Here is a 20916-nt window from a genome sequence, read left to right on the forward strand (position 1 = left end):
CGGCGGGGGCGTGGCCCGGGCGGTGGGCGTGGCCTCGAGGAGGGGGCGTGTCCCCGGCGGGGCGGTGGGCGGGGCGTGCCGGGCTGCCCGCGCGCCGTGGCGCGATGCGGGGCGGGCTGGGCGCGCTGCCGCTGGTGCTGGCGCTGGCGGGGGCCTCGAGCTTCGTGCTGCTGGCCGTGGCCATGGCCACCGACTTCTGGTACATCATCGACGCCTCGCGCCTGGAGGCGGCCGCCAACGGCACGGCGGCGCTCAGCTCACACTCGGGGCTCTGGCGGACCTGCCGGCGTGAGTGGGGCGGGGCCGGCGGGAGGGGGCGGGGCTTGAACAAGGGGGGCGGGGTTTGAGGGGGGCGTGGCACTCGGAGGCCCCGCCCCTCTCCCCCAGCATCGCCAGGGGGTGCCGGCTGCGGGGGCTCCGGGCACTGCCCTGGGTCTCCCGAGTACCGCAGCGCTTGGTGCGCGCTGCAATAACCCCAACCCCAGCCCCAACCCCATTGCTGCAGCCCCGTCCAGCAGAAGGGCAGGTGACTGCCCGGGATGGGACCCCAATGGTTGGCGCTGTTACGAAGGACCCCACAGCCACACGTGGATGTTGCAGGGTTTTGCCCATTTAGCTTCACTGCATGCGGGGCGTGTTGCTGTAGCACTGGGGTTAATCTGGGGTTTGACTCCACCGTTAGGAGTGTGGAGTAACCGATGGGCATCGTAGACGAGAAGGACATTACTTTGGTGGAGCGCTGAAAATCCCCTCCTCTGCTTCCCTGCTAGGAACAACTGTTTGCAAAGGAGAAGATAGCGTATATATTGTATGCACACACACACACAAAAGGAAGAGAATATATTGCTATATTTCATTTTTGTCCTTTGCTTTTTTCTTTTTCCCCTTCTTTATCAGTTAGGAACAAATGCTACCCTTTGATCAACCCCTTCTGGCATGGGAATGCAAACATCACCGCCTCGCACAGACAGCTTTTATGTGAGTAACGCCGTGTTATTTCTGTGCTGCCATCCACCCTTCCCTCCCTTCTGAGCCACTTACACGGTCCTGGTTCTGATTCGGAGGGGAACTCTTCAGGCAGGTGCTTTGGCTGCTTCAGTGCCAGAGCTGTCACTGCGTGGCATCCTTTAGTGTGACTTCTGTTGATGGAAGCATTTATTTCAGGTCAAGTTCCGCTAGTTTTTTCCAGGGAAGCAAGATGTTTCTGTCTGGCATGGCTCAGGAAGGTACCTGATTGCTTAAGCTAAACAGCGAGAGTGTTCAAAATACCCCTCCCAAATAGTTTAATCCCTTAAGCAGACAGTTAAATTGCTGTTTAAGACAGATACTTATCTACCCTGTCATTGGGATCCTTTGCACTGAAAAAATAATGAGTATGCAGGAACTTAATAAAACAAACCGGTAACTAAAAGTGTTCAAACTCAATGAAGAACATCGTGTTCAAAAAGCTTGCCTGAAGTTTCTAATTACACATGCTGGTATTCCTTGCCTTTAGATTCACTTGTCAGTATCAGCATGTTTTCCGACAGTCCATACTAAACACTTTCAAATGCTTTTGGGCTTCTCATAAAAGACGAATTAGCTTATTTGCATCATCTTTAGCATGATACTGTTCATACAAGAGTTTGTATGTGGGCCCTTTTATTTTATTTACCTCTCCTCTCTGACCCTGTTTGTTTTCCCCATACAAGCAGAATATATGCTTTTGTCCTGTGCCTTAAAGCTGTATTCTCTCCCCCAAATCCATCCATCTCCCCGAGCAGCCCTTCCGAGAGGCTTAGAGTGTCTTTAGTCTCTCGGAGCAGCATCTCCAGACAGAGCTAAACATGGCAAAGAAAGGCTACGGTGCTATCGCAGCTGTGCTGCAGCAGTGGCTGCGAAGTTAAAGCAGCAGCACGACCCCCGTGGGCTGCTGAAACTGTGGGACTGGCGGATCAACAGGCTTAAGCCTACCAGCACAGGTTGTTCTCTGTGCTTCCCAGTGTAAAAGTCCCATTGCTGTCATCTTCCTTGCATAGGAAGACGCAGGACCTCCGCTGCTTGATGTTGGTGAAAACTGTGCAGGTAACTGAGAATGACTGTCTGCTGGATCATGTAATCCTCTCCGGCTAATTTACCCCAAAGTAATATAATTTTTACTATTATTTAATAGTTCACTGAACCTAACCACACTGATCTCATTTTAAGTGTGGGTACCTCAACTAGCAAGTTGGAGGTTGTCTAAAATTTTAGGACAAAATTATTGGCACTTCAAAAATTGTGTTCATATTTGCAAATGCTACATCTGTAATTCTTCTCAGACAAGGAAATTTTAGATTACAGCTCTTTGATGGAAGCTGAATTCTGCCAAAACAGAATCAAAGACTATTATGGAGCTCTTTTTGATACAAAAATGATGTTGGCTTGGAAACAAAGGACGTCTTTGGTAGTCATAAAGTGTAAAAAAATAATGAATGGGAAAAGAATGGATTCATAACTGTGTTTACAGACTCTTCAAAGCCTCAGAGAAAGTTTGTCTCTCACATTAAATACTATTCTTAGGTTCTTGGGCAAAGACCACAGGCTGCAAAGACACTCGTGTATTTTCTTATAAGCAGGTGTAATATGCCTAAAAATCAGGAGGTAAGGAATTAAGGACACTTTAGTTAGAAGAACCTGTGAGGTTTGATTAGAACGTGTTACAGAGTGAAGTTTTTGATATTTTAGATGGGCAGTTTCAATGCAGTTAGGCTACAGACCACAGCAATAGCAGCTGTACTTCTAGGAACAACAGGTATTTCTAAGGGTCATCTAGATTTGTTAAGTACTGAGCTTCGTATTTCTTCCTTAGGTATTTTCTGCCGGTGGTCACTGAATCATATTTCAGCTAACCTTGACCTAGAGTAAATTTTAACTAGAATTTCAGAGGACAATTCCCACGTTCTTGATTCCAGTGTAGTTAAGGTAATTTCTTCATGTGTTGCTACAAGGGGCAAACAGGCTAACTACACAGCTTTAAATGCATTTTTTTCCTTTGCGTGCCTGTGCCGGTGTCAGCATGAGTCACATTCACACAGAATTAGTCTCATCCTGTCTTGCTGTACACCCGTATCTCTCCCTGTTTGATTGGCAGACTGCCTTTCAGCAGCTCTGGTAACATCAGGCACATTTCTTGCCTTTTATTCCTTAAAAATCTGTAAAGGGCTGTCTCTTAGTGCGGGCACTTAAGTCACACATCAGGAATCCCATTCTGCTTTCTTCAGTGTTCCCGTGCTCTTCCTGGCACATCTTAACTAGACACAAGAGCCAAAAAGATGAGGGAAGGTCTGTGCCCGTGTGCATAGAGCTGAGTCTAAGTGGCAGCTGACGTGCTGGTCACTGCCTGAAGATGAACCCTTTGTTAGGGAATGAAAAGCCTGCACATTGCCTCCCTCCACATTTCCAATCCCTCCCCTATTCATTCCCAGCAGTTTCCTTTGAGGCTTACTGCATGCTTCAGAGGGAGCTCCTGACAAATTAGAACAATTGGGCGTACAAATTAAAGTTCTGTGCTACCAGCAGCATCGCTCAGGCAGTCAGCCTCAGTCTTGTTAACCCCGAGAGTATGATGGATTTTCACATCACTAGAGCACCCCCGAGCAATTTCTCTAACAGATTAGCCACAAGCATGCCTTCCCCTGGACATTAACCTTCCACTGCTTTTCCTACCACTCCCTCCAGCTGAACATATGACATACACCCCCCCTCCCCAAACCTACAATGTATAAAATGTTTTCCCACTACAGATTACATTATGGGATGAGTCTATTTGTTGAAAACATCAGCCACCATCCAAAGAAAGATATGACTTGACTACCTGCCAGGAGCTTTTTTGAATTTTCTGCATTTATAAAATGCATTTTTGCCAGAGGTGTTTATTTTCCTCTGCTCCATACGGGACTTTATGAAATACCATGAAAAGGTATCTTTCTGAGGGAAATTCCTCTATGCTTTCATAACATAAAATTAACATTATTTCTTTTTTCTGGATCTGCTCTGCTAATTTGGTGTAATGGAAGCCCATCAATTTTGTACAGAAACTGAAAAACCTCTTTATTGCATTTCTGGGCACTTTCTAACATGGATTTTCACAACAGCAGCTCAGGCTGCAGCAGGTTCTGCATGTCTGAAAGACCTGAACCATGCCTGTGTTTAGCAGAACTGCTCGAATCTTCCTAGTGCTTTCCCTCTCCAAATGATGCTGAGCCAGGATGACTGTTACCCCATCCCAGATGTCAGAGGTAATCCTTTCAGCAAAACCTGACAGAAGCCAAAGCTTCCACTGTTACCAGCAGGTAACATTCAAAATCACATCTAAGATGTTGAGGATCACATACAGAGAGAGGGAAGGAGTGGCAGGATTTAATCAACTGAAAAGTTTTCCCCAAGAGTTGCTGTAAAATGATTTTATCAAAAAAAAAAAGGGGGAAAAAAAAAGCTTTCAGTGGGAAAAGGTTACTCTTGGGAGTTTTTGTAATACAAATATTTTTAACTTACCAAACTCGGTATTGTCATTTAAGTAGTAATTGCCAGTATAAATTTAAATAAAGGTGCACCAGTGTAATCTGAGCAAAATGGACAATTTTGTAAATATATATATTTTTTTAAATCAGAATTAATCAGTACTCCAGGCTGGGTTTGAGTACTTCTTGTAGGACAGTTAAGCTGTCAAAAGAAAATCAGTAATGTGTCAGCTAGGTACTGAAGTGTCTTGGCAAGACCCTTCTGTGAACTTGACTTTTTGGAAGCTCAGAAAACCTGTTCCTATGTGTCTCAGTTGTGGTTGGAGAGTGACCCCTGCCTGGTAGCATACCAATTACTTCCAGCTACATTCTGAACCACATGCAATATGATTTGCTGATCCCAGAAAGCTGTCGCAAATGTTTTTCCAGAGCATGGTGGAATTTGTTAAATCGTGGTGATTTATGTGTGTTGACTCCCCCTGCCTTGTTGAAAACCAAAGTGTCACAGAACCACAGAACCTTTCTTTCTTTCTTTCCTTCCTTTTTTTTTTTTTTTTCTTTTGGCACATCAAAGCAATATCCATAATGTGTTACTTGGCCAAAACTTAAAAGAGGCCATTTTGGTCCAAAGATGGAAGCAGATGCAAAATTACCAAATGCTTAATTCCTCTTAAAATCTCTTAACTTTGCACCAATAGCTGGTGTTGGGGCCCATTTACACTGCAGAGCTGGAGCCAGTGGTACAAAAATAACGCTACAGGAACTGTTAATTACTGATGGCTACCTGGTTTTCCCCTTTATTTAGTACTATTTTCTTCCTGAGCTGTCCTGGGATGGTCAGGTAACGTCTGTGGCTTCCACTTATACGCAACTGAAAGAAAATGCATGTAAAACCAAGATGGGAGTGTGCAGCTGCCCATCCACAACTGCTGAAATTATTCTCCCCAGTGTATTATTATTATTTTTTAAAGTCATTAATTTACTTGGACCCATGAGGCTGCAGACAAGTTAGTGCTTCCTGCAGGGAACTGGCGCTTCCTGGAGAGAAACAAGCTTCGCAGTAGAGTCAGTTCCTAAAGACCTCCGTTTTAATGTAACAGTTGCCTCAGTTTCTTCCTCAACAGAATTACTTTAATAAGACTGGATTTCCTCCCAGCATGCAGACCCTGTAACAGTCACTAACCAACTGCTTTCACTCTTCTCCCCCCTCTTAATAGTCCTGCTTCATTTGTACTGAGTTAAATGATTGTACTCATGGTGCTATCCTGGAATGACCATTTGTTTGGCTGCCATTGCATATTACCTGGTGAATTTACAGTTCTCTGCAATTTTTCTTTTTGGTTTCAACTTATCAAAAAGAACAGCTATGGTTGGACTACCCATCAAAAGCCAGTGTAGGGGCCATGTGAAATAAGCCCCAAGTGCAGTACACAGAATTTCTGTCTTCACTGATATGGCAGATGTATACCCAAACAGATCGTTGTTTCTGAGCACCAGTGCAGTGGTTCTTCAGAGGGGCTCCAGTCCTCACAGTAGATATTATAGTAAATATGTACAGAAATCTGAAATAACAGAGAGTGACAATTTCAGATGAATGTTCTCATTTTCCTATATCATTGCTATCATAGCAATAGAATTTGAACCGTGTTGCACTGCTTATGCTTACCATTCCATCCATTCCTGGCATTGAAGCTTCCCATCAGGTCAGCATCATTATATTTCTACTGTCTTCACTTTGTCTTCCAGTTCAGTTCAAAGATTTGTTAGCAGAGAAGAGCACAGAGCAGACACCGCCAACCCAAAGTCCAGAGCCTAGCCAATTATCCTGGGCCACCCTAAGCTGTCAGCTCTCCTCCACCACCACCTTTTCTCTGCTGAACAGGAGGGAATCCAGGCCCTTGAGTCCCTGGGGTTCTAGCCCAGAAGCCTTACATCCAGCCACAGACAGCAGTTCTTTTCTATTGCTTGTTTCTTCAGGTTGTTTCCTTCCTTCCTTTTGACCAGGTCAGGCTTTCTGAGTGCACCACTTCATCCCCCCTGCCAAACCTTTCCAAGGCAGCCCTGCTGGCTGTTGCTCCTGCCAGCGTTCTGCTGGAGCTGCAGGCTTCTGTGCAGCTCCTTCTGAGGGGCTGGTTAGTTACTGCTGGGGAAGGCAAACAGGTCCCTAATAAGGCTCTTCTGAGCTGCTGCCATTTGGATTATTTCTGATGAGATGACTGTTGCAGATTTCTAGAGGCTCCTTGCTATATTATAAGCTGTGCAAACAAATCCAAAGTTAGTTTGCAGCAACAAAGCTCCATCAGGTTAACAGGAGACGATTAACAAAGCTGCTAGACCTGCTGTTGGTTAGCTCCGATACCGTTCAATTCCTGTACCTCGTCCCAGAGGTATCTGTTACAAACTGCTCATCACCAACGGTGTCAGATGGTAATTTAGAAATGTCTGCCAAGCACAGATCTAGATGCATGCTGCGTGTGGACAGCACTCTTAGAGGCATTTGGTCACAGCTCGAGTAAAGCAGCTTTGGCTAGCTGATGTAAAACCGCATGAAGACACAGCAAGCGAAGTACTTTTTATATGTTAGTTTGTTTCAGGATTGAATCTTCTGGGCTAGACTGACAGGGAACTCGGGCATTATTGAGAAATCAATGTGGAAAACAGATCTACTTTATGGGAAGTACACGTACCTGTTGTGCAAAATAATTGTTTTTTCAATACTGATCTTATCAAAATAAAGAGTTATATGCATAATACATAACAGAAATGTGTATTTCAACACAACCTAAACAGAAAAGTTTGCAAAGTTTGTGTTTGAACTTCTCTTCCAGGTAATTATTGAAGGCAGAAATACAGTAAAGATATTTTAAGTCATGTCCTTCTATAAACTAATTCTGTCCCTCTAATCAAGGCATATAATGGCATAATATCATATGCCAGATGGCATGAATTCAAATTCCTGAGTGGTTTCCATGGCAGCATCTTAGAATAAGTTTTCCAGGCAGTTGCAGATTACACAGAAGAAGCACAAATGGGTATTAGGTATTGAACTAGAACACTCAAGGTGATAGAAGTCCTGTTTAGCCAAATGCAGCCCATTAAATATTTGATTTTAAAACAGCCACAGGTGATTCATGAGAAACAATGATCCCAGCTGTATTTAGGAAAAGGCTGTTAAGTGGGATGTGTGGGGTTTCACCTGATATATCCCTAAAACATACATACCTTCACTGCAGAGGGCCTAAAAATCTTTATTCTGATGTTGCATGCAGTTGTCACAGATCAGTAATGCAGTTTATGACACTCCCCAGAATAACAGTCTGGGGTATGGCTTTGTTCTCCCTTTGGTTCAAAAGAAAAGACACTCAGGGCCTGATTGTCTGCACTTGTCCTAGCTAAGGTTACAGTCCCAGCTGCAGAAGCTGAAATCACACGGTGGAAAGGAAAGTCAAAGAACGAGCAGCTGTCAGCACTTCTGTCCTGAGGAGTGGTTTGGTAGCGGTGAGGGACTGGTGAGGGATGTGACAAAGCACAGGCCCTGTGGTGAGCGTGTTGACGTGGCTACCCTCCCACCAAAGCCAGGCCTAGGGACAGTTGCACTATTCATACTTTTTAATGTTAATTGCATCAGCTTTCCTTCCTCCAACCCCTTCTCACCTCTTACCCACAAGACTAGTATTACTAAAGCCAAGAGGACACATAGATATCAGGAAGGTGGAAGATCAAAATCAGGCCTAATACCCTCAGGAAGCACAACCAGGGCAGAAGACGAGCCTGTTCCTGCTGCCTCTGTAGAAAATGAGAACTCAGTTGTGTACCAAACCTCTGTTCTGTCATGTCACATTGCATTGTGTGCCTGACAACCACTCTTACTATGTAAAACTCCTGGGCCAAGTTCTGTGCCTATTCCTCCTTTTGCCAACAGCTTTGGCATTCTGATTGATACGCAGTGAGCTGAATGCTGATTTGAAACTTAGCACCTGAGAACTCCTGCAGGTTTGTGTTTCCCAGTCATCAACATCAGCCATGGGCCAGCTTTGCTGAAGGAAAGGCCAGGCACTATCCCCAGACTTAGAAGCAAAGAGAGAAAGAGCTCCCTTCTGCACAGAATGCTGAATTCCTGCTTCCTGGACATCAACTGATACCAATGGAGGGCTACGTCGGGCTCATTTAATACCAGAAACTAATTCCAGCATAAATGAAAGGAAATGGAGGAACAAAAGGGTGACCTCCCAAAACTGTCATGTGCAACATTTTTCCTTGGGAGCATGTCATGTACGACACAAAACGACTACTTATGTCTTAAGACCACATTCCACTCAAGAAATGAGGTGTCTGCCCTGTTCCCATGCTGGCTCTTCCGAGCCTTCCAATGTCTCCCTGAGCATAACTCGGGGTCTCCAGAACACCAGAGTAACTAGAACTCACATCATGCTTTCCAAAGAGAATCCAAGCTTTCTAGTAGGTCACAATATTTCATTGCCAGTTCATTGTAAAACTGAATGCTATCTTTCTTGCTTTTGTTATAGTTTTATTTCTGGCTTCCCTTGAGTCATCTTTTCATTTATCTCTATTGCTTGGTGCATCTTCTAGCTGAGGCAGTTTGCTCTTTTTTTATCACATTTGCTTGAGATTTTTCCTTTTCTCCACTCATCAGGTCCAAGGAAAGTCCAAGCTACAACAAATAATGACCAAAACTACCAGGACTTTCTTACATAAAACAACAACAACCACCAATCAACCAACAACAAAAAAAACCACCTTGCTATGTTTGATCAGAGTAATCTAGTACTTTGCCTCAATATGTTTCGTTAACTCACTGGGAATATTTGAGAGGATGCTTCAACCATTAAGAGCTAAACAGCTAAGTCCTTGACACATTACAAGGCACCATCAAGATGACTGAAAGAGCAGCTTTGTTCTAGAACTGAACCAAGTTACATTTTTTAATTAGCCTTAGAGCAGATTCAGTTTTGTTTACACAGACATTCTCCAACTCGCTTCAGTGACTTTACAGTAGTACAAATGAGGAATAAGATGAATAAGTTACTCCCATTCATAAATTTTCTCCGAGTAAAGCTGAAGGGCAATTTGCAGATTCTTCTTTATACAGAAGGTAAGGAGGAACAAATACCTATATTAATGAGGTAATAACAAATCTTTACCTAATTATCAAAGTCAAGTGGGTGTTGCAGTTCTGAGCATCACTCACGAGTCACAGCTCCAAAGACACAGACTGAACTAACTAATTGAAAGAACAAGCACAGAAGCAACACAAGTTGATCCCTGACTGTGTGCAATCATTACAATTATACTGAAGAGGATAAGCTGGCTTCTTACCCAGTGACAAGTGGTGTACCTCCACTTAAGCAGGAATTACGGACACTTAAAAAAAATGATCTGATTACACACAAACTCTGATCTTCTGACTCATTTTCCTTGGGAACTAGCTAATGTTGCATTGTTATTTATCTGTGAAATTAAGTAAGTCACTGAAGCCCAGAACCCCTCAGAAAATGGAATGTAGGTTTCCTTTCTCAGTAAATTTTCTCTATTCAGGTATAAAGTAAGAGGGTGCTGGAAATTGCATTTACTTGATTTTTTGTTATTATTCTAGGAAAGGTAGGGTTGAACACTGTGAATAGATTGCATGAGAGAGAATGAGACAAAGATGGTTTATGATGGAAAAACAGCATGATATGAAAAATACATAGCAACCCTCTGTTTACACAGCTATTCAAACGTTATAGGGATCAATAAGGACTAATGTAAAACATTTAGCATAGGAGGAAATAAACCAGCAGAGGCTAATGTCCTTAGTGAAGCTGCTGTAGAAAACAATGACAGACACAGAATGAGAGCTGGGTAGGGAAATTTGCCTCTACTTCTTGTTCTGCTGCAACAGAGGAAAAGGTCAACAGTTTGGTAGATCAGCAGAGGGTGTGACAGAAAAGAAAGCGTTTAAGCAAAGCATCTGCTAGACTTCACCAGCCAAACAGAACAATGCCACTCACTATGATAGGTATGATTTAGATAACCTGACTGCTTTTTATTAAGGTTGCTAGTGACTACCAGATGCAATGCATCACCTGCTAGCCAGCTAGGTTTAATACCTGGAAACAGATTTATTGCTTAAACATGTCCACGTAGATGTATCCTTTATCGTCACAGTCTCTGAAGCACAGTCTGTAAAGGGCTCCCTCTGAGTGATGCCTTTTTCTCCATATCGTGTATTTGTCCTGCCTACTTAAACCGAGAACCCCAGAGATAGGTCAGCTCCTTGTTCGTGCTGCACAGAAAAAGGCTTTCATCCTGATTAGGGGCCCTGCTCTCAATAATGATTGATTACAAGTTATTAATTATTAATTATCCAGTGACACCACAGTAAAACATTATGATACTAACATTCTCCATTTTTCTTCAGACATGCATGGGACATTTGTCATCCTGATGCCCCTCAGCCTGATATTGATGATTTTTGGAGGAATGACTGGATTCATCAGTATTCTTGCCAGGGCCTACCTACTGCTTCTAATGACGGGTCTGCTTTTTCTTTTTGGAGGTACTATATCAAACTCCTGGCTTAATGCTTTTAGATAATAAGAGATTATATCTGGGAAACATCACTTTACCTTCCAGAGGAAAAGGTGAAGCAAGACTTCGCTTTCAGAATAATGCTGCTGCTCATTCACTTGGTGTCTGTGCAGCTCCTGACAGGGCTCTGGAGTAGAAAAGCTGCCCCACAGAGCCAGGAGTGGCTGTGAGCACACACAACCATACATCCACATGGAGCAAGTCACACCCTGAACATATGACTGCTCTGTCCATTGACAAAAAAGATTAAATACCTTCACAGCACAATGCTTGGAGTCTTCACAGGTGAGGTCTGAAATCTGAAGTTATGGAGATGTGATTTTGGTATTAGTAGAGCACAGGGTTTGATAGGCTGGCACACACCTTATACCTACAAATTAAATGATGTATTTTCAAAGGAGTTTGAATAGAGTTCCTGAAGAGGGTTTTGCTTGGTATTCCTGGGTTGGCTTTACTGCTAGTTCTGAGCTGGAGTGTTGTCTCCTAACTGTTGGGGCACAAAGCCTTCAGCTCGTTGCACCACCCCAGCACAGCTTGCCACAGGCAGCTTCAGGTCACAGCAGCAGGTTCTAGGACTTCAGTGGCTTGTGAGAAGGCCAAACACCGTACAGGGAAGACGCTGAGGGTTATTTGCCCATCAGTCACATGCTTAAAGTGCAACACTGACTGAAGAGGTTTGTGCTCCTCAAGGAAGGTGCTGTAGGGAGCATGTCACAGAAGAATTTTCTGATTCGTCACAATCGCCAGTTGTACAGCATATTGTTTGAAAAATATGATGATTTTATATATATTTCATTATTTTTGCTCTATGGTAACACCAGAGTTCCTCTTTAATCCTTGTGGACCAGGGCTGTGTCTGCACCAGTGCAGAGCTGGGTTCTGATCCCCAGTCCAAATGTGAGTGAGACCAGAGTCTCCCTCAGCCCGCATTGGGCCGACAAGGATCCCGAACAGCGCTGCTCATTGAAGTTACCCCTAAATAAACCCCTTCCTCCTTTCCTGTTGGTAGCTGGACTGAGAACAGCAGCACTGTTCACATGGAAGATAAGTGCAATTACTGCAGTTCACCCAAAATCCAGTGAAATGCACCCAAACACTGCTGCCACCTGAACCACCTGTTTGTTACTCACCTGTTCCTGGCCCTTCTGCCCATGTCTTCATGTAGTAGTGGCCTGGTTACCAACTTCTTTACAACCAGACTTTTGCAGGGGATGAAAGCTCCATTGTTTTTATTGCCCCCGTTCAGATTACTAAACTGAAATCCCATGTTTTGAAATTCTTATGGAAGGAGCCCCCAAAGAGCTGTTTTAGTTGGTGTAACATTTCAGTTTGAAGCTCATCAGATTCTTTTAAGTTTTGTGGGGTTCATTTCATCATTATTTTTGCTGTAACCACAACCTCTGCATTTTAAAAAGTCATTTATGAATTAAAACAAAAAACATTATGTCGAAGTAGGATAACTGGGTTTAAACTCATCTCCATTTTTCTCCCCCAAAGATATATTCAGTAGTGTTTTGTGAGGTACTTGCAATAGAAATTTTCTCCCACAGAAAAGGGGATCGTCAGTATTGGTCCACATCACCTGCTCCTATAATCCTGTTTTTAAGAAGAGAGTGAGAAGAGATTCTTGGAAATAAATGTGCTGCTGTCTCAAAGTCTTGACTGAACCTTTCAGTCTGAAGTTCTTACAAAGACCAGCCACCACCCATAATGCTTTTATTCTGAAAAACAAACAAACAAACAAACAAAAAAACCCCAACAACCCTGTATGTCCTATTTCCTTAGAACATCAGAAAGCTGAACTCACTAAAAAGGCTTAGGCTATTTGAAAACTACCCTAAATAGTAAGTGAAAGATGAAAAGCTGTGAAGTGCAAAGCACGATTATCCTATTGAGGAGTGGAGTACTCTGCCTTTCTAAGACACACAGGGTTGCAGAGAGGGAAAGGAAACACAAAGACATTACTGGGGAAGGGTGGCTACAATTCGTTCTGAACCTGCAGCTAGTGTTGTTTCTGAGGTCAGCGTGTACAGACTGACACGAGACCAGAGCCTCCTACTCAGGCAGTACTGTTTGGCTCTTTCAGCTGCACTGAGGCTTGATGTATGTAACAGGTCTATACGATATTCCAGTTCATGAAGCTTGATATTGATTAGATAGTTCTGTCCTGCCAGAAGGAAGTATTTTAGGTTGTAATTCTAGAAATGTGATTATTTGGGAAAATAGCAGAACTGATATGTTCCACATCCCAAGACATAGTATTTGGTTCCACTTTTTTTTTTTTTTTTTTTTTAAATGCAGTTACTTCAATGAAGCAGTCACTATTTCCATTTCAGCTCACAAGAAGTATAGAAAAGTTTTTTGTTTGTTTGTTTGTTTGTTTTTTTTCCTCTTGCAGAGGCCTAGAACAAGGCACAGACATAAAAGTATGGCTAAAATCAAGAACATGAGTATGAATTTTGACTGTTGGATAACCCAATTATCTTCTGTCTTAGTCTGCCTCTACTAAAACTTGTCTTTCTGGCAAAACCATAATCACATCTAGACTTACACTGTGATAAAAGCCCAACTGATTTTTGTATCCCTCAGAATCAGATAAGACACCGTCTTTTCCAACAAATGTTCCAGTGACTCCCACTTCTCCTAGACCACAGTCCTCAAATTATGGGCCTTCCTCTGTCTTCTTTCTTGCCACTGAATGAAGTCTGAAGTTTGTACATGTCCTTTGAGTGAACAGATGATAATCCCAGGATTTAGCACGTGCTTGTGCTAGATGTACAGTTCCCCAAGTTTGCTAGATTCAGTACAATCCTTTCATTCTGGAAACATCTGGCTTCTTGCTTGAGAGTCAACATTCAAAACCAGCCTAAATTCAGGTCACTGACCTGAAATGCAAGAACCTCTTGCCATGGGCTTTCTTGCGTAAACAACTGTACATGATGCACAGCAATGAGAAATTAGGATGTGTTATAACGTACAATGAAGTCGGAGATGCATGAGGTACCCGTAAAAGACATGACTAGATTTCTATTGCAGAAGGCTTGTTGCTACACATTTTGATTCAGTATTGAACACGAGAAACTCAATATATAGAAAAATAATACTTTTTCTCTCACCCTTCCCTAAAAAACAGCTTTGACACAACTGGGGAAGTAATCAGAGGCTAAATGGTAATCTGGCCTAGGTAGATAGAAAGGAATGGCAAGGAAGCCCAAAGTGCAGGTATTTTTACTTTCTGCAGTGGATCCTGATTAACTGAATGTGTTTTTCTTTCCCAGCTCTTGTTACGCTTACAGGGATTTGTGTCTACATCGCATATTCAGCTGCTGCCTTTGAAGAAGCTGTCTGCCTCCTGAGGAGTAAGGATGTCCTGGTAGAAATTGACATCAGGTTTGGCTGGTCTCTGGCCCTAGTATGGATCTCGTTTGTCACAGAAGTGCTCACTGGGGCTGTATTCCTCCTGGCAGCGAGAGTCGTGGGCCTGAAACGGCGGCGTGAACAGGCGCTATGAACAGCAGGTATCATTGCAACAACAGAACCTGGCAGAGCACAGAAATGTGGATTGCTTGGTCTGTGTGGTCACTGGGGGTAATAAAAATGGCAAGGCTGTGACTAAGTATCTTGCCAGCTGCCATAAACTCTCCTCAAAATTATCTACAAAATACAAAAATTCTGATAAATCAGTAAAACATTTTTAGTGTTGTCAATAAGGAAAGCTTTGTAGCTTTAGAAGAAAGTATGCTTCATTGTTAGTGTTTTTAAAATAATTTCAGCTGGTAGCTCATACGACATCAACATTCATTGCTTAGAACAAGACAAATTTCTGGCTTTCTGTTGTCTTTCTGCTTCCCCATCTGTTGTCCCTCAGAGTACCCTGCAGGCCAGGCTGCACGGTCCACTTAGCTTCTGATTTCTCCTCTGAGACTCCTAATGGGTATGCCCAGAATTCCAGGCACATTGGCAGCCTCTACCATATACGAAATATGATGTCTGTATACCTGAAGCCAGGCAGAGAGTGTGGGGGCTAAGAATCCTCCATTCATACTGCACACTCCATACGGCTTTGTTGCACAAAGCAAAATCAAATGTAAATGTCCAGAATAAGAACTTCAGAGAATCTGGAGAAATTCAGTGATAATCTCCAACACCATGGCATGGCTAGGATATCTAGTCTAGTGTCCACTTCCCACATTTATAGGATCTTTCTTTTCCATAGCATCTCCCCAAAGAGGCCCTCCTGGCTCCTCTACCACAACCACACTACTGCTGTGACAACACGCAAAAATGATCATTTGAGAGATCAGAGAACCCCAGAAGCCTACTCTATGTCAGCTATGTCTAGTGACTAAGGAGAAACACATCATCATGCCATCTTTTTAAGAATCATTACTCTTATGGTAAAAATCCCCCAATGCTTGTGGCATAATGCCACTGGATAACCCTGGGGGAAAGGGGCCACAGGAACAGAAAGTCCTAACAACTCCAGCCTTTAATAAATAGTTAAATGGAGGACAGCAGTATAAAAGTGATGCTGGGCGGACATTCAGGCTTTGACACTTGCCAGGCAGAAAGCTCCATGTCATCCTCACATTCTTTGAAGTGTGGAAAAGATTGATTAGGGTTAGTATAGGAATAATACATGAGAATAATTGTTGTAGAAATGGCTTAATGATGGGACTCTGTAAGTCAGGTTGACAGTTGGACTTGGTGATCTTGAAGGTCTTTTCCAACTGAAATTATTCTATGATTTTCTAGAAATGAGTTTTGGTGCTGTGAAGAAATGAAAGGATGTAAGGCCTAGATACTGTGAATGACTCAATACTCGTTACCCTCCAGACAGCCCTGACTATGTCTCAAGGGCAATATAACGGGGTGTGTACTACTCTCAGAGAAGCTACAGCTGCTTTTCTGGATGTTTTAATTAACCACTGCAGCCAGCCCCAATCTATCATATGCTTTGGGCTACGTACTTACCCCCTTCAGCTCATTACAAGCTGCTTTTCCAATCTGGTAACTCAGAAGACATATCTAATAGATTTCCCAATTGTTACTTCGCAAATTTGATGCTTCTTTCTCATGAAAACACTAACATGCTGCTTTGTGCTACAGTATGTTTAACCTGTGCCCAAAACTGCTGAGTAAAACTGAGCACACAGGATGCCTGAATTTTATCTGAAGGGCCAAGCAATTTAGTTTTCATTTATTTTACCTCTGGGCAATTGCACTTAAGTGAAAATTTACTTTCATGCCCTCTGAAGTTATTCAGGAAATTTTTCCTGACTACTGTGGCCTGACATAAAGACCTGAAAGTGTAAAACTGCCCTGCTACCTTTCTGTTCTGTTACGGACAACTTCAGCATATTACAGCAGCTCCAGACCGTGACACAGGAAGGCACGCTGCCATTGGGCAAGTCCCTTGTGCTTCCTCCAGCAGCGCAAAGGGCATCATCTACCTACCTTTGTTAAACATCAGAACGATTTGATCGTTGTCTTTTTTTAAAGATTGCACATTTACTGAGCTTAGTCCCACAGTACCAAGCACTTCACGAAAAACAGCAGTGAGCTTTGCAGGTAAAAGGAAAGGAAAACATTACAACGCTGCTGTGAATGGGGAACTGAGGCACAAACACTGCCCATGCTCAAGCAGAACCAGAGGTTTCCAAATCCCAGCCTAAGACCTTGGGTGGCAGACGTGCCATCAGAATGAAGTGAGATTAGAAGTCCTGAATGGAGCAAGACGTAGAAGTCCTGTTAACAGCCAGTACAATTTGTAATTCTCGGTTGCTCCCACATGGGTTTTCACGTATTTTCCATGTTGCCTTGCGTTGGGGCAGTGTAATGGAGTCATTTGACAAGTTAAAGCATACCAAATCAACGCTATAAGGAGGATAAGAAAAAATCCTTTGTAGCCAAAATTCCACCTGAATTGCTCTTTAAGTGAATTATGTAAAGTGTAACACTTCTATATTTTGGTGCTGGTGAAGTTATCTAACATAGTACAATTATATGATGTTAGTCAGACATTACAGTAAGCTGTAATAGTAACATACCATCTGAGTTATTTTTCAGTGTTTATTGCAGATGTTATATAACAGTGGTTTTGAATGGTGTAAAATTAAATAAAATGACAACCCAGAGCTGGGAATTATTTATGAAGACATGGAATAACTAAGATGTACATATATTTTTCTTTATCTTTTTCTGCAGATCTATTCTACAGTTTATGTGATGCTTTTGAAGTACCTGTGTCACATGTGGTAGGTATTTATAAGATACTTACGCAGCTACGATATACAGTACTCAAGTGATCAAACCTAATTAGAAAGCCAATGAATCTGTTATTCAATTAGAGCAATTCACATTTCCATGGCTTTCCTGAATTTCTCATTCTGACTTCCTGCAATATCTGGCACAATGGTAATAAAGAGTAATTTTGGCTCCTATACTTGCATAGCCCCTGATTTTTTTTTGAAAGTTCTTCTGAATACAAAGATTGTTTTGAACAGTCAACAAAACTAGATAGAAATAATAGAAAACAATAGCTTTAAACAATTTGAAATATTATACTAGAAAGAGAAAACATCCTTGAAAAGACTTTATGTAATTCAATCCAAGTGATCTTATCAGCCTCCTACTTATAATGAAACTAATATTTACATGATACCCAGTTCTTTGCTGTATTTTTCCAAAACGCACTAGTGAAACAAAGAGACTTGACTGCTCCCAGTACCTCCTGGTGAACTGCAAACTCATAGGTAATTGGCCACATTTAAAGTGAAGAAAAATAAACATTATACTGAGCAGAGCAGAGCAGTAATTTGAACTGATAGAGTGCACAGAGCTACTGGCCAATGCTAGCCATGCACGGGCTCCCTCAAAGGATGGCAGATTAGGATAGGAAAGGTCACAGAAATCCATGGGGGTAGAAAAACTTAAGACTTGTAAGAGCTTTAGAGGAAAGGCCGGTGAATATAATGCAGACATGCAACCACAGGGAGTCTGGGTCTGTTCCTGAGCTGGGTGCCATAGAGCAGCATTTCTACTTCAGAAGTCTTGATTTCCCTTTTCTCTGCTTCAGTTTACAAATTTCTCTGAGTGAAACAGTGTCCCAGTATATACCAGTAAAAAACATGTCTCCTATTAACAGATGAAGTTGCCTCAACTCTCCCTGGAACTGGCATAGCCGTGCTCCAGAGTCTCCCCTGTGCCCCAGTGCTCCCCGTTTGTTTGCTCAGCAGGCACAGTCATTAGCTCCGCAACCGCAGGCGCTGGGCAGATGTTCTTGGAGGCCAGGCAACACCACCCCGAAGGCCAGTTCAACCCACAGGCTTTAGCCATCCTTCTTTTGGGTTATAGGTCTTTAGCTACTAAAATACGTTATAGTTAGGTTAAAAACAAAACAAAACATAAACAAAAACAAAACATCATCTTTTTACTTTTACTGAAACATTATAGAGCTGTCTTACTGTAGTAACTTTCTTGTACTTTCTACAAGTCAGTTTTAACCCTAACTGGGCCTTCAAATGTTTCCCCCCTTTTGCCAGCACTTTCAGCAGTAACGCTACTGTCACATTCAGTCTCTGGATGGACATCAGCAGTGGCAGTATCCACCACTGGGTCACATCCCAAGTTGGTGACACGTATGTAATGCTAGCAAGCAGACTTTGAATGCTGAGTTGAGACCTTTTAGTGTTTTACACGGATTTGCACAGAAGCAGCAGTCTCTGCTGACATCTTGTGACAACACTGAGCAGTTGGCTGTATTTGGAAAGAAATGGTTCATTTCCATACATGCTACTTTTGGTATGGTTTGAAGAGAAGAGGAGACTGCCACATTCACGAGGCTGTAGCTGCTCTATTTTAAAGCCTACAGAATCCCACCTAGGAACTGCTGTATCCAAGACAGTAACTCACTGCATCTGGACACATATCCCAGCTGCTGGCCACCTAAAGTTAAAATGTCAGGGGATGGAAAATGTACTGTTAACTTTTTTTTTTTTTTAATAAAAAATAAAAAGCAAACAATTTTAACTGTTTTTACTCTTAGGAAATAGAGCAATGGTATTGGGTTTAGTTTATTTGTCACAAATGTTGAAATTATTAAACTCAATCAAAATGAATACCTGGGAATATAAATTATAAGAGAAAAATAAATACCTTTATATCATGGCTCATTTCCTGAATATGATGGACTGACTAAGGATTGAACAACTGAACCAGACAGATTTCAGGACTGGTATAGGAAATGTAAATGAGGTTGTTCAGGAAACAGAATGCTATGGTTTTCTGTAGCTCTTCAGTTCTTAACCCTCTCTCAATGACAACAGTTTTTTTTTTTTTTTTTTTTTTTTTTTTTTCCCCACCAAAAATCAGTCAATTCTATTCTGAGCACAAGATGAGCAACTTCAGTGAGATTCACCAAAGCATCGAACTTTGTGCAATAACAAAGTAGAAGAGATGAACTCTAACTTTCCACCTCTATTAGATTAGATCAGATCTTCCTTTCTTGGGGACTGTGGTGGCATTGTCCACTCCTGATCTATGAACATATTTCCTTGTAGACTACTTGGAAACATCTGTAATTTTTCCAGGCCAAAGTACAAAGGCAGAACATCTCCTGTTCTTAACAGTGGTGCAGGATCAGGTTGGTAGACTTATATGTGGGATGAACACTATTTTGGGATGGCTCCTCCATGGAAAGCAGTTAGCTAGCAGTCTGCAGTTATATGGACTCAGGTACTCAATGGAAAGGAAGAGAAATGCAATGTCACACCACACTGAAACTGAAGCAGCATTGACAGATTGAAATCTCCTGTGACATGCAACCTAGTTTCCCAATCTATCACCTAAGAAAAAACATCTGTCTGATCTTACTGGAAGCTTTCAGGTGCCATCACCAGTGAGGACAAGGTGCTGAAGCTGCTACTTCTAAAACCATCAGAGAAGAGGGAATATGAGACTGTAAACACACAAGTTTTCATCAGGTAATGAGTATCTGTGTATCTCTGTGTATCAGCCAAGCTGTCACAGCTGTATTTATATTCTCAAGTCATCTCACAACAGTCTTGAGAATTAAAATGCATTTATTTCAGCACACCACCTCTACAGCCTGATCCTATTCCCCTGGTGGTTTAAGTTAATGGGTTTAATCTGGAGCTGACCAGAGCTGATGAACAGTGAAGTGTTAAAAAGCAGCGTCTTAGTCCTTGAGGGAATTTGCTTCTATCACTCATTTCAAAGCTAGCTTGAAGACTCCTTGCTTGGGGTTGGAAGGATGGCAGGCAGCTCCCTGAAGAGCTTTTGGCTCATTATTTTACTGTTTTCATTTTTGCCAGGGACAAGGCAAACACTTGTCATGGAAGGCTGGGACTCTCCCAGTGTAGTGCTCCCTAGGTGTCGAAATGGATTTGTCTGCCAATAGCCGAACAGCACTTGCTAATGGCTGATGCTTCTGGACAACGCATCTGGCTGCTGGAGGAGCTGGCATATTTCTCCATCCAACCTGGGCTCCTCAAATATTTATAAGCTAACGTTGCCTGTAATGCCTGCAGCATACAGAGAGACTGAACTGAACTGCACTGTGGAGGAGTCTCTTTTCTACAGCCTGTTGGAGTTGGCTGCATCACCGCTGTGAAAGCCCTTTGGCATCATAAACCTTTTATTGCCACAGCTCCCACTTGACTAGTATTATGCAGTGAAGCATTTAATTATGCAAGAAAACACACAAAAATAATTTTATAACTGTCAGGCAAGAATCCACAGAAACAACAAACTTTGCTGGACTTGCAATAACAAGTCTTCTGAGCTACCTGCCTTTCTGTTTAGAAAGGCAATACATTACAAG

At 42.5% G+C, this 20916-nt stretch overlaps 1 protein-coding gene and 1 long non-coding RNA gene across 9 annotated transcripts in view; one reads left to right on the plus strand and one right to left on the minus strand.

Annotated features, from left to right (window-relative positions):
* The first annotated feature begins 64 nt into the window (after nt 1–64).
* On the plus strand, nt 65–20019 carry TMEM114 (transmembrane protein 114). 5 transcript variants are annotated; one of them, XR_014698187.1, is made up of 6 exons: nt 65–288; nt 898–978; nt 10903–11040; nt 14351–14590; nt 17280–17329; nt 19960–20019. XR_014698187.1 is itself a non-coding variant. In XM_084536785.1 (5 exons), exons 1-4 carry the CDS (start codon nt 105–107, stop codon nt 14581–14583), a joined length of 636 nt encoding a protein of 211 aa, XP_084392911.1. In that variant the 5' UTR covers nt 65–104; the 3' UTR covers nt 14584–14590; nt 17280–17515. The 5 variants fall into 5 exon arrangements, 2 of the variants coding, with proteins under 2 accessions (XP_084392911.1, XP_084392912.1); XR_014698188.1 differs by lacking the exon at nt 19960–20019 and adding an exon at nt 18617–18894; XR_014698189.1 differs by lacking the exon at nt 19960–20019 and adding an exon at nt 18220–18363.
* LOC311445082 overlaps nt 1115–20916 on the minus strand; it is a 59337-nt gene continuing 39535 nt past the window's right edge. Inside the window, exons 1-3 of one of the 4 annotated variants that reach the window (XR_014698190.1) lie at nt 6148–8665; nt 5950–6043; nt 1115–1139 (exon numbers count right to left, since the gene is read on the minus strand). This is a non-coding gene — a long non-coding RNA (uncharacterized lncRNA). Of the gene's footprint in view, nt 1140–5589; nt 6044–6147; nt 8666–20916 lie in introns of those variants that run through there. The other 3 variants (XR_014698192.1, XR_014698191.1, XR_014698193.1) reach the window with 3 other exon arrangements.

Source organism: Aythya ferina (assembly GCF_964211825.1).
Source record: "Aythya ferina genome assembly, chromosome: 15".
Taxonomy (NCBI): domain Eukaryota; kingdom Metazoa; phylum Chordata; class Aves; order Anseriformes; family Anatidae; genus Aythya; species Aythya ferina.

What these genes read in the sequence shown, in the direction of transcription:
- TMEM114 (XM_084536785.1), top strand. Translation starts at nt 105, where the DNA reads ATGCGGGGCGGGCTGGGCGCGCTGCCGCTGGTGCTGGCGCTGGCGGGG. An exon ending in CTCGCACAGACAGCTTTTAT is followed by an intron (nt 979 to 10,902) that starts GTGAGTAACGCC and finishes ATTTTTCTTCAG; the next exon opens with ACATGCATGGGACATTTGTC. An exon ending in TCTGCTTTTTCTTTTTGGAG is followed by an intron (nt 11,041 to 14,350) that starts GTACTATATCAA and finishes TTTCTTTCCCAG; the next exon opens with CTCTTGTTACGCTTACAGGG.